The sequence below is a fragment of the Falco peregrinus genome, chromosome 6 (genome assembly GCF_023634155.1).
Source record: "Falco peregrinus isolate bFalPer1 chromosome 6, bFalPer1.pri, whole genome shotgun sequence".
Classification (NCBI taxonomy): Eukaryota; Metazoa; Chordata; class Aves; order Falconiformes; family Falconidae; genus Falco; species Falco peregrinus.
The window spans coordinates 68,258,552-68,271,401 of NC_073726.1; the positions used below are offsets into that span (position 1 = coordinate 68,258,552).

Consider the following 12,850-nt stretch of genomic DNA (forward strand, 5'->3'; position numbering starts at 1 on the left):
GGAACATAATCTGTTACTGGGTGGGGTTCTTAATGCTGAAAACTGCAGAAACAGTGAAGGCAGCTTTCCAGTTTGTTATTGTCGGGCAAGAGAAGCCTCCCTTCTTGTCCACCTCATGCACTTTCACTGTTGTCCTCCTTACTTAATGAGGAAGTCACTTGAAAAATTGCTTTGTTAATTCCTTGTACATAACTTGTATTTGCTGGATCATTTCATCTGCGTAGTTAGTGTCAATCCTTCTTGCTTATTGGCCAAAGAGCTCCCCATGAGCACATGACAATTAATGTCCATCTTCAGGAGGCCTGATGGGAGTTAAGAAAAGGCCTGCCCCTTGTTGCATCTCCCACTGTGGGAGTAAAGGACCTTGGTGTCATTTCTGGCCAAGATTTTTCCATAGTGACTAACGTGGCAAAGTTTCATTCTGTCATTAAGCACCTCTTTGAAATGTTTTGAGACTTGATTTTTCACCATGCAGATGCCTTCACAGCATGCTCTGAAAATTGGCCTCTCTTGAGCACCAAGAAGTCACCAGTGGGTCTCGAAATGCTCAAGTTCTCTTCAGCTCTTTGCAGTGAACTTCCTCACCCAGCCTGGTTGGGCTTCGAGTAGCATGCTGGGGATGTAACAAAGGCTGGGGATGCTATTGCAAATGCCTGCGGGCCAGAAAAATAATAATATTTGGGAAAAGATGATGAGAATTGTTTATTGTTCATTTTCAAAGACAGCCTCAGCTGCAAGGAACTGACATTGTCTGTCTTCCAGCTTTGGAACCAGGTAGATTACTCAGGTACCAGTGGATTGGATGAAGTGCTATCTTTTTGGTTGCCAAGCCCACCAGTTACAAGGCCAGAGAAATAATCTACCTGATGCTTCAAAGGGCCAGTAGCATATGCAAGGGCCCATAGCACTGCCTTTCTACACGGGAAGAAATGGTGAGCACCTGGTGAACTAGAGAGAGGACAGTTCTTGGCATAGCGTCTGGATGACAGTTATTTCTTTGACATGTCATAATAATTCAGTGAGCATGAAAGGAAGACCCTTCAGATGTTTGAAACACCACTGTGCCTGGCATTTTTAGGTCGCTGCTTAATTAGCAGTGTGATTAAAATGCAGCTTGTCCTGTGGTTGTAGCTATGAACGTATGTACAGAGCACATGATGGATCAGATACTGCTTTCTGTATGGTACCTGAGGGCTGATAGTGGGAAAAGTCATGTGTGTGTGATGGGGAAATTTGGAGCAAGGTGATCTGGAAAACTAATTTGAAACAGTAGCTTTTGTATCTGATCAGTCTGGGGGAATGTATTGCGCCTCATGCTGCTTGGCCCTTGTCTTGCATTTGTGCTCATGACCAGTGCTATGGAGGTACCTCGTGGTGGTTCACAGCACCTTCTACTATTCAGCAGGAACACATATTGATGTGCAGCAGAACTGCTACTTATGTTTCACATCAATTAAAAAAAATAGTCTCTAGTGTCCTCTAGGATAAACCTCTTTAAAGAACATGCTTTGCTGTTCTGTGTGATGTGGCTACATATGGTACAGGAAGGTGTGATGGTTTTCTGGTTATATTCATTACATGCAACTGAGATATGTGTTACTATCCTTTCATATGCTACAGTTGGTTGTTTTTTCCTCCAGGTCTAATTTTAAGGTAATGCTGCCTCTTTATATTTCTCTGCATAGTGCTTCTTAGCCAAGACAAGGCATTTTATACTTAACGACTTTAATTCGTGCTTTAATTGGCATCATATTGCCATTTATCTGGATGTCTGAATATCATCTAAGCATATTCCTCAGTCACTCACAGACTATTTCTTGGCTGAAAATGTTTAATACCATGAAGGAGAGGAATGCATTTGCATCTCCCTTTGTGAGCATGTTTCTGTTGTTTTTGCTAGCACTCATTATGTGTGTTCTATCACGCTATTTACTTTACCGTGCACTCCTGAGACCTTTGCCTCGTTTCCCAGGTTTGGCATTTCATTAATAAATCACAGCTTATGGACCTTTCTGGGGAACAATTGCCTTTTATAATATTCTACAGTAGTACCAGCATAGTTAGAAAGTATGCCTAGCAAAATTCATATGCCACAACACTTCCAGAACAATACCTGCTTCAAAGGCATGGCAAGGGTGAATAAAGCTATTTATCGACAGGGTTTATCTGATGAGCTGGAAACCACAGTCATTTTCATAAAAGGTCCATTTAAAATAAATCCTGCTTTCATTTTCCTGAGGGCCCACTTGAATTCCTTCCACACAGAGAGAAGGTCAGGACTGATGTTCGTAATCCTTAGCAGCAAGGTTTTTCTGTGCGGCTTCTGTTGTTAATGTTTTCTGCGGGGAGAGAGTAATAAGCCAGAAAGGCTCTGTTTAGTGGAAGCTGGAGGAAGGTGGGGAGTCCCTTGCAGGTGCCCTGTGTGCCTTGGCAGCTGTATTTCTGCTCTGATGAGTGCTGCGAGTGGATCAGCTCCTGGTCCCTGGTGGGGCTGGAAGAAACACGAAAGCCTTCCCAGGGTGCTTGCTGTGCCAGCTGACAGACTTGAGCAAAAGAAGAAACCTTCCTCAGTCTGTATGCAGTTGCTATTCTAAATTAAAAAGCAAGCACAAGAACTGTCAAAATACCTTTTGCATCATTTTTTTTCTTTCTTGGTAGATGTTTGAAATAACAGGTTTGGAGTGTGGTACTCTGAGTAAATACAGCCATCACTGAAGTAGTTCTGATTTGGCTCACCATGAAGATATTCAGCATCTCACGAAATGGGCTCTTAACTCCTGCAGGAGTTTGTCACACTAGGTAGCTCATTTTCATAGGGCCAGGTAGTTCTGCCATTTTCAGCGTATTAACACTGAATTACTATATTTTTAAAGATGCTCTTTTTATTTCTACCATTTTCTTCTTCTGATTTAATATTTCAAGGCCACTCAGAGCTGAAAGGTTTTGGAATGGCATAATAGTGTGGGTGAGTAGGAGAGGGGGGCTAGAATGAGGATCAAGAAATTTACAGCTGCAGGAGATAATGATGCTCATTGTGGTCTTAGTTAAATGTTAAGGCATGAAACTATTGTGTGATTTTTTTTTTGTTGTTTTTTTTTTGTTAGGATCCTCTTGTTCTGTGTTACCTCTTGAGAGCAAATTTGCCATGAACAGAGTTGCTTTTCCAAAGATCATGCTGTCATGTACTGCAAGCAGTGTGCATGTGTTTAAATTTTATTCTTTTGGTTCCTGCTCTCCAGCCACTCCACATGGTGAAGCAGACTGCAGTCACAGAATGAAAGGGAAGGGGGAAAAACAACCACAAGGTCAAAAACATTATTCTAATTCCTGGAGCAATTTGTTGACTTTCCTATTTCCTTTTGGAATATTCCACTTCTTTCAAAGACGTATGTGCTCCTGCATCCTGCTCAAATTGGCTTGTCAAGTGGAATTAAAGGTTGCAGAGATTAAGGATTGGGAAAATGAGCTTATATCTTCAGGGAATTTTAGAAACCTGGGGAGAGAGTCTGTAAACACAGATCTGAATGGATGGGTAGCTGAGGTTTACAGAGAAAAAGGAAGTAGTAGATACCAAAATTTTACTTTAAGATACTAATACAAAAAGTTAAATATTGGTAGAATATACTTCTGTGCCCCACTGTGGGTTATGGGATCGGGAAAGGACTACCGTCTGCTTTTATTCCATAATTGAAAACCTGATTTCCAGAGCTGCTGAGCATCCACAGTTCCCACTGATGTAAATAAAGTTTTTAGGCACTTTTAGTATTTCTGAAAAATAAGCTGTTTTACAGACCAGGGCTTGCTTCCTTCTGGAAATGGAAAGCGCATGATCTTGTTAGAATGCTCTGAGACATGTGCCAAGGATTTCTCTTCAGATAATCCTGGGTTAGGAATCCAGTGATACTTTCAAGGATTTTGATTCAGTTTCTGACTGGTGTATGTTTGCCTGTACATCCGTTCCTGAACAGGTACTGCTACTGGTGAACTGGAAAGTAGTTCTTGTTGTTGCTGAATGCTCAAAATAGGATCAATGTGTCAAGTAGTTAATAAGCACTCAGCAGTGATGGTCAAAATAGCATTGGAAATCTCCATGGCTCTGGACTATCTGTGAAGTATAAAATTTGCTTAATTCTAATCAGTAGTAACTGTCGGTGATTTTTTAGAACTAGATGCTCACCGAAGAAAACAGAGTTATTTTAGGAAGACAGTGAGTTGTTAAGCCTGGCATTCAAGCAGCTGGTGCTACTGAAGATCCTGATTTTTTTTAAAAAAAAGAATTTATTATGAGATAAAAGAATAAAACTCCTCATAAATTATAGTGATTACAGAGTTTGTGGCTCTTTTTGTAGGAACAATCTGATTAAGCCAGGTGTCTGAGCCAGATTTGAAGCTGGGCAATTTTCTTTTCCTTACCAAATGTTTGAGTTTTTCAGACCATCTGTTGACACCTGACTTACGGCGCCATTCACTTGGAAGTGGTGGCGAAAACAGGCACAGATCCACAGTGCCCTCCTGTTTGGCCACAGAAGATGCAGATGTACATGTCCCATCCTGATTTCTGCTGGTGACCTAGAGGAGACTATGTTGATGGTGCATGGAATGTGGTACAGCTCTGCCATGACCTCTGTGCCTGCACCAGTGAGGTGGGACTTGGGAGCACCCAGTGCTTTCTTCTGTGAACTTTACATCAACAGGATTTTTTTCTTGTGAAGGGATGAATCCCTAGGGTTGATTCCTGATTAGCTTAAGTTTGCTTTTTATCACCATATGCATGAATGCAGAGTGAATTTGACCTGCTTCTACAACATCCCTTTTATCTTTAATACTGTATATGTGGAAAGTGCAAGAGTAGATGTTTGCAGATCTCGACTTCTTGCCAGCTGAGATGCTGCCAGTGGTTTGGTGCAGGCCAGTGAGGAGTCCTGTTGCTGAGCTGCTTGTGGCTTCATGAGTGACTGGTACAACAGGAATACATGAATTAAGTTTGTGTGCAGTCTGCGCTAAGGGTTTGCACGAATGGATGTTAGGAGTAAACTGAAGAAGTTCAATCCTGTCTGTGGTCTACAGACAGTCGTGTAGCTTCCTGAGCTGTAAGACAGGGATGAGGAGCAGAATGAAGTTTCCATAGTCCAGGAGAAAACATTTAGTGACCTGCTGCTCCACTTAGACACACACAAGTCTATGGGGCCAGATGGAATCCACCCAAGGGTACTGAGGGAGTTGGCAGAAAAGCTTGCCAAGCCACACTCTCTCCATCATTTATCAATAGCCCTGGCTAACCAGGGAGGTCAAGCGTGATGCCCATCTATAAGAAGGGCAGGAAGGAGGATCTGGGAAACTACAGGCCTGTCAGCCAGACCTCCATGCTGGGGAAGGTTATGGAACAGATCATCCTGAGCACCATCACGTGGCACATGCAGGACAACTGGGGAATCAGGCCCAGCCAGCACTGAGTTAGGAAAGGCAGGTCCTGCTTGACAAACCTGATCTCCTATGACAAGATGACCTGCCTAGTGAATGAGGGAAGGGCTGTGGTTGACCTGCAGCTTAGTAAAGGCTTTGACACCGTGTTCCACAGCATTCTCCTGGAAAAACTGGCTACTCATGGTTTGGATAGGTGTGCTCTATGCTGGGTAAAAAGCTGGCTGGGTGGCTGGACCCCAAGAGCGGTGGTGGAGTTACATCCAGCTGGTGGCTGGTCACAAGTGGTGTTCCTCAGGGCTCAATACTGGGGCCAGTCCTCTTTAATATCTTTATCAGTGATCTGGATGAGGGGATCAAGTGCACCCTCAGTAAGTTTGCAGATGACACCAGGTTGCGGGGGGAGAGTTGATCTGCTGGAGGGCAGGATGGCTCTGCAGAGGGATCTGGACAGGCTGGACCGATGGGCCAAGGCCAATTGTATGAGGTTCAACAAGGCTCAGTGCTGGGCCCTGCACCTGGATCACACCAGCCCCACACAGCGCTACAGGCTGGGGCAGAGAGGCTGGAAAGCTGCCTGGTGGGAAAGGGCCTGGGGGTGCTGGTTGACAGCCAGCAGTGTGCCCAGGTGGCCAAGAAGGCCAACAGCATCCTGGCTTGTATCAGAAGTAGTGTGGCCAGCAGGACAAGGGCAGTGATTGTCCCCCTGTACTCTGTGGTGAGGTCAAACCTCAAATGCTGTGCTCAGTTTTGGGCCCCTCACTTCAAGAAAGACACTGAGGTGCTGGACCATGTCCAGAGAAGGGCAATGAAGTTGGTGAAGGATCTGGAACACAAGGCTTGTGAGGAGCGGCTGGGGGAACTGGGGCGGTTTAGCCTGGAGAGGAGTCTCAGGGAGGACCTTATTGCTCTCTACAACTACCTGAAAGGAGACTGTAGTGAGGTGGGTGTTGATCAGTTCTCCTAAATAATGAGTGATTGGACAAGAGGGAATGGTCTTGAATTGTGCCAAGGGGGGTTTGGATTTCATATCAGGAAAAATTTCTTCACTGAAAGGGTGGTTAAGCACTGGAACAGGCTGCTTAGAGAGGTGGTGGAACCACCATCCCTAGAAGTATTTAAAAAACACGTAAATGTGGTGCTTAGGGACATGGTTTAATGGTAGACTTGGCAGTTCTGGGTTAACAGTTGGACTTGATGATCTTAAAGTCTTTTCCAAACTAAGTGTTTCTGTGATTCTTTGAATCTCTGTGTCTTCTTTGATGGATAATGCATTTACCTCCTAGGCCTGCAAGTGTTTGAAAATGTGTAATAGCAATCATTGCTTTTATACAGCCATGCACTACCAACTTTCCTGGATACGAGCTTTTTTGCACTTGCAGTCAGATGTTCCAAGTATAATGTCTCACTGGCTGCAGTGGACCATCCAGAGCTTGCTGGCAGAGGGTGATTTATGCTTTTGGTAGGAAGGAAGTCTTTACTCCATGGAGGTGTTGGTTCTAAGTGGTGGAGAGGCAACGCTTGCCTCATTCTCAAAGTAAACTGTTAAAGGAAGACATTAAACCCATTTGATTGCCACCTTCCCATCAAACTGGCAAGCATGTATAAAGACCTTTGGAAACATTCCAGAGTAGAACAGTATGGAATTTGCTTGGACTTGTTCGCCCAGCTGCTGTCTTCCCCAAGGTGCAACTTTGTCCAGTCAGGAGGAAGGTTGTTCTCATGGCTCCTCTTTCCAACACCTCAACTGTTGGAGTCGCCAGGGGATATGAACATAAGCCCTGCCATCACAGTGTGAGCCTTAATGGATCTGGCACCTCAGGTGATGCTTTCTCAATGGGAAAAATAGGAAATTTACAGTGGACTTATGCAAGTCCATAGTTTATGACAGATATATTGAAGTAATCTGCGTAACCTCCTGTGTTCGTACTTTGTGGGCTCTGGCTTGTGGAAGACTTGTGATTTAACAGTCGGCTGCAAATATTTATTTGTGGCTCAGGAATATGTCTAGTATGTAACATGGGAAGATTTCGTTCAGTTGTAAACTCAAGACTTCCTTTTCCCCCAAAATGCCAAGGAAGCACTTTTTGAGATTTACTGCTGTATTGGTGGGTTTTGGCCTTGGAGTGATTCTTTGCCATTTTGTTTGGGATAGCGTGAGAATTGTTTGCTTTGCATTTGGGAGAAGTGGTGTTCTTTGATAAGTTTATGAAAAATAGCTGGTTAAAAAAAAATCTTCTTTATTGGTTTTTGATTTGGCTTGTCGGTGGAATTATTCTTTTGTGGGTTTTTTTGTGGTTTTTTTTTGTTTTTTTGTTTGTTGGTGGTTTTTTTTGTTGTTTGTTTAAGATATAATGGAGGCCAAATTCTAATTAGAGGTGGATGTGAATTTGAAAACCCCCCACCAGACTGTCCGCTATAAAGAATGTGGTTTTGATTTGAAGTTGGCTTGTCTTTAACAAAAGGAATCATTGTAAGGTTAATTCAAAGTTGTTTGTTTGGTTTTTTTTTTCCCCAGAGACCTCTGTGACTGATAGGAAGATAAGTTTTATACTTCCAAAAGAAAGGACTGACTTTAAGAGGAAAGGAGATGTCTCTCTGAAAAAGGAATTAAGTGATCTATAATTTCTAGTCATAGCTTTTTTATTTTAAGGAAAAAGGAAGATGAACAAAATTGCCAGCTACTCTTTAAAAGCTTTCGCTCTGCTCCAGACACCTGGATGATGCTGGTTCTGCTGTCTTTAGCTCAGCTATCTCTTAGGTAGGCTCATATGACCAAAGTAGTTAAACCAAATAATGGTCCCAATACTTTTTTTTTTCCTTTTCACTCCCTGAGAAATGTAACAAGCTACAGGTTGTTGTTGGGTTTTTTTATTTAAAGGACACATGGAGGGCATCCTCTGTGGCTTGTGTCGAGTGGAAGATCCTGCTGCACTCTGTTCCCGCAGCCCTACAGTACCAGTCCCTGATGTTCTTGAGCTGTTATGTTCCGCTTGTCTACTCATTTATAAACCCACCAGCCTCTCCAGGGGAAGGGGAAATAAAAGCTGAATCTGCTAAGTAAATTTTGATAGGGAAAAAGATAAAGGAGAATGTGGTGTCTTATGAGACTTGTGCAGTTAGGTTTTAGCTGTCTAGGGTTATCACCTGTGGTACACAGAATCCTTTCAAGACACATGGTTGCATTTCTGTCCCTTTTTCTGTTTTCTCTGAGCTGCCTTGGTGAGCAGGTGTTAGCCCTTGCTGGGAAGGCAGGGAGAGCTCTCGCAAGGCTGGGATAGAAGAATGTGCAGCTCTTTGGTCAGGGCAAAGGCTGGTTTTGCTCAGTATCTAATTGGCCAGTAGAAACTATTTAGGGAAGTGGGAAATAAGATCTGGCTGTGAATAGGGTAACTATTTCCTCCAGTAAAAATTCTGAATCATGGGCAGCCAGTGGTTTAGGAATTACTTGTACCAGAGGCTGCATCCAGACTGTCTCATTAATGGGCACAGATGAGTTCCAGGTGACCAGCAACCCTAACCTGCTCTCCTGCCCAGGGGATCTCCCCAGCCTCTCCTCCCAGGCAGGACCCATCTGCAGGTGCGCATGTCAAACACATGAAGTGCCCATACAACTTTTGGAGAAGTTAATGGCTGGGTAGAGTAGAGAAACCCCCACTGAGCTCTGGAGTGACTGCAGCACACACTTAGCAGTTTGACCTGCTGGCTGGCAGGCAGGACCATGTGTAGCACAAAATGACTGAAGCCTGGCCTTCAAGGACCAGCCCTTCACAAAAGCGTCTGTCTGAACCAAATGCTTTAAAAAGGGCACTGCCAGATGCTTCTTGTTTCAGAAATAAGAAGCACCACAGAGGGCTCTGCTGCTCTGTGAGGCTGGTTTGCGAGTGCTGGGCTCCTGTCTCTGAGCCCTGCCCAAGGGACTGAGCTGGCAGCCCTCAATGGCATTAGTCTAGAGCTGTGACTTGTTACGGAGAGAGAAAGGGCACACAATACTGCTTTCTCCTTCAGCTGAACCAATTCCCACATTTTCCTCTTTCCTATTTGTTGTACAGGTTTTGTCTTTCTCCAGCATTCAGTTTCCTTTGCTTATCTGCAATGCTGCAGCCTTGAATAACACAGTGTCCTTCCTAAGGATGTTAACTGGAGGTTGGTTTCCCAATTATTGATTTAACGAGCAACTGGAGCAATATTTGATAGCTGGTTCATTTGAAAGCAAGAGTGTATCCTGGGGACAGAGAACATTTTCTGCATTAGCAGTGCACTCCCTTTGGCCCAACAACCTTTTTGTGCCTTCGGGTCATTGTTAAACCTCTGGGATGTAGAGTGGTAGCAGCAAATAGGCACCATAATTAGGCCAGACAAGGTGGGAAGGAACTGTCAAATGGCAGGAGGCAAATGGAGTACATGTCCATAGCTGGGTGGGAGGGAAGCTGGACACGAGCTAGGACTGACAATTTGCATTCAGAGTTAAGAAATATTTTTTTCCCCCCTTATTCAGTTTTCCATTGTAATTACAAGCCAAAATGACCATTACCAGGCACCTCTGCTCATCAGCTTTATGGACTGGTGTCAGCTTCAGCTCTGGGAATAATGCATTTTAGGTGCTATTGTGACTGCAAGAAGGCACTAGTAACTGTGATTCCAAGATACTGAAAAAGCAGATAATAAAAGCAGGTAATTGTGGTGCTGTTTAAAGCAGATATTGGTAAAGAAGTCTGGAAACGTTAACTCTGCTTCCTTTTCTGTCTTGTGCTTCCTCTTTGAGCCAGGGGAAGCCAGTGCACTTTTTTGTGATCCTGTGGTTCAGCTCCTCTAAAGTGACACCAAAGGCTCCTGACATGCACCCTTGCATTTGGTACCCATAGAAAGTGTTCATTGTCTTTCCCACAGAATAAGATGAATATATTTTAATACTGGGACTTCCGAATTTCAGCCACTGACTAGGCCAGTGGTAACTGGTGTTGCAGTCTGTAACCACGCAAAAGCAAGACAGGTTGTGCTGCTTGGCCCTACCTCATTGATCAGACTCCATTCCTCTACTCAATCTTGTTTCTAAATTTAGATCCCTCCAGTAAAGAGAAGTCAATTTGCTCTCCAAAGTTGAGAAATTGCCCACAACAATTAGAAGGTGCTGCAACCATTACGTGATTCTGGTTGCATCTGTTTCTAAGTGTGACAAAGCTTCTCCCAATGGCTGCAGAAGGGTGCTGGTGAGGCAGCAGTAGTGCAGGGCAGGAAAGCCCAGATGGCTGCCTGGGTGGTTTAACAGACCTAACGCTACAGTTCTGTTAGCCTGATGTCGTTCTTTGAGATCATCAACAGAAAGCATGAACTGATTCACGCTCTTGGGGTGGAGCTAAATCTGAAACTCAACTTGCCCAAAGAGGCTTGGGTCTCTCCACGGCAGGAATGGCGGCCGTTGTGGATCATGGCATCCTGAGATGCTTGTGTTGGCCGCGCAGATCACAGTTGTTTCAAATTGCATGTGGCAATTCGATTTCTCCTCAAAGAACAAGCCAACATTGAAGTAAGCTCAAGTGAAGAGCATTAACTCAGCTCAAATTAAAGACATTAATTTTAACGTAATAGCATGTCTCAAATTTCCAACTCCATATGAGTTTGGAGATCTTGTGTGCAAATGTATCATTTCAGATTCAGATATTGTCTCAAAAGGGATAAAATGACTGCATTAATGTGCCAGTTGGGGCTAGTTTTCTTTAGACTAAATGTGACTGATCAAACAGATTTTTCTCAGTTATAAACATTTAGGACTGAACACAGCAATCTGTGTGTATGTGATATGCATTTGTGTATTTACATACAGCCACACTGTGGTAGACCTGCTAATGTATACATTCACACTATTTTATGCTTACATATTACCAATATGGGGTATATTTTAAGTACTACCTATGCCATCTCAAGAGAGCTGCATGCAATAGAGCTGACCTTGGGAAAGATACCAAGAGTAATAATACTGTGGTTAGTGTTTGTGCACTTTCTAGCCATATCAGAAGCACAAACTGTGTAAATGTGGAAGAACAGTGTCTTGGAACAATTTCTTTTTAATGCAAAACATATCAAATGTTAATCTAAGTAGCTTTTTTTATGAGTAAGTATCTCAAAAGGAAAAGGGGAAGTTAGTGGTGAATTAAGTTGGATTTTTTTAGTTGATATTTGTTTGATTTTGTGTTATTGCAGAAACTGGAACACAAAGAAGTTTTGGTTGGCTTGTTGTTCCTGGTTTTCCCATTCATCCCAGCCAGCAACCTCTTCTTCAGGGTGGGATTTGTGGTGGCAGAGCGAGTCCTTTACATGCCGAGGTAACTATTGCAATTGAATTCCTTTCTAATGAGACCACCATCCCATTTTCTAAAAGCAGGCATGATTGCTTCTTCCCTTTACAGTACTTCAAACATTGTATTTCTAGTCAGTGTGTTCTCTGCCTTTTGAGTTTTGGCGTGATAGCATGAGAGATTTTATAGTCAGTTGAGAGCAGATTGCTTGGCAGGGGCAAAGCTACCCAAAATCCTTTTTTTTTTTTTCTTTTTTCCTTTTATACAGATTTTTGGTGTGCTTGAAACAGCTCAATACAGAGGTGAGGTGTTGTTTCTTAAGGATTGTCCTCCCAAGACTTTTTTCTTAGTAGCATTATCAACTTAAATTGTTCAATGTCTTCACCTTAAGGACAGCAGCTGAAAAGTTAACCTGTCGTATTTTTTATTGTGGTATTGCTCAACTTTCCCACTACATTAGGTGGTCAGTAAAAACGAAGGCGACTATTGCTGTCTTTAAAGGGCTGCCAGCTTCAGTTACAGAATACGTGCATGGCCTCCTGCCTGTAAGCTATTGACTGCATATACATCTAAGAGTGGAGGATTTGCAGTTTTTGGAGAGGATGAGGAAAATCCAACCACTTCTCCATCCCTCAGCCTCTGCCCTGGGATTTCCCTCAGTTCCAGCCTCTAACAACTGTTGCTTGGGTGGCAGTCTGGGTGCTTCCGATTACATTTACTCAAGTGTTACTTGTGACATCTCCGCAGTATCCAGACCAGTGGCTGCAGTGGCAGTCAGAAGACACTCATTTAAGATGCACCAGACCATTGCCTATTTCACAGAATCCTAGGATACCTGAGGTTGGAAAGAACCTCTGGAGGTCATCTGGTCCAAACTCCCTGCTCAAGCAGGGCCACCTCCAGCCAGTTGTCTGGGTGTGTGTACAGACAGCCTTTTACTGTATCCAAGGAGGAAAACTCCACAGCCTCTCTGGGCAACTTGTGCCGGTGCGGTTTGTTCCAGCCATGAGCACAAATGGTCAGTCCTGGGTGCTCTAAGTCAGAAAGCCCAATTCTACCCTCAGGTACAGAGAGTCAGGATCTGTTACGTCTAATGGGAACTACCATTGTTTTACTCCACAAAATATTTAAAT

The 12,850-nt window shown here is 43.5% G+C and overlaps 1 protein-coding gene across 2 annotated transcripts in view; it reads left to right on the plus strand.

The window, feature by feature from the left end:
- TMTC1 (transmembrane O-mannosyltransferase targeting cadherins 1) overlaps nt 1-12,850 on the plus strand; it is a 147,779-nt gene that overhangs the window by 72,316 nt on the left and 62,613 nt on the right. For both annotated transcript variants that reach the window (XM_055808347.1, XM_055808345.1), the window contains exon 9: nt 11,623-11,744. In XM_055808347.1, coding sequence (XP_055664322.1) covers nt 11,623-11,744 — 122 coding nt within the window. The remainder of the gene's footprint in view (nt 1-11,622; nt 11,745-12,850) is intronic.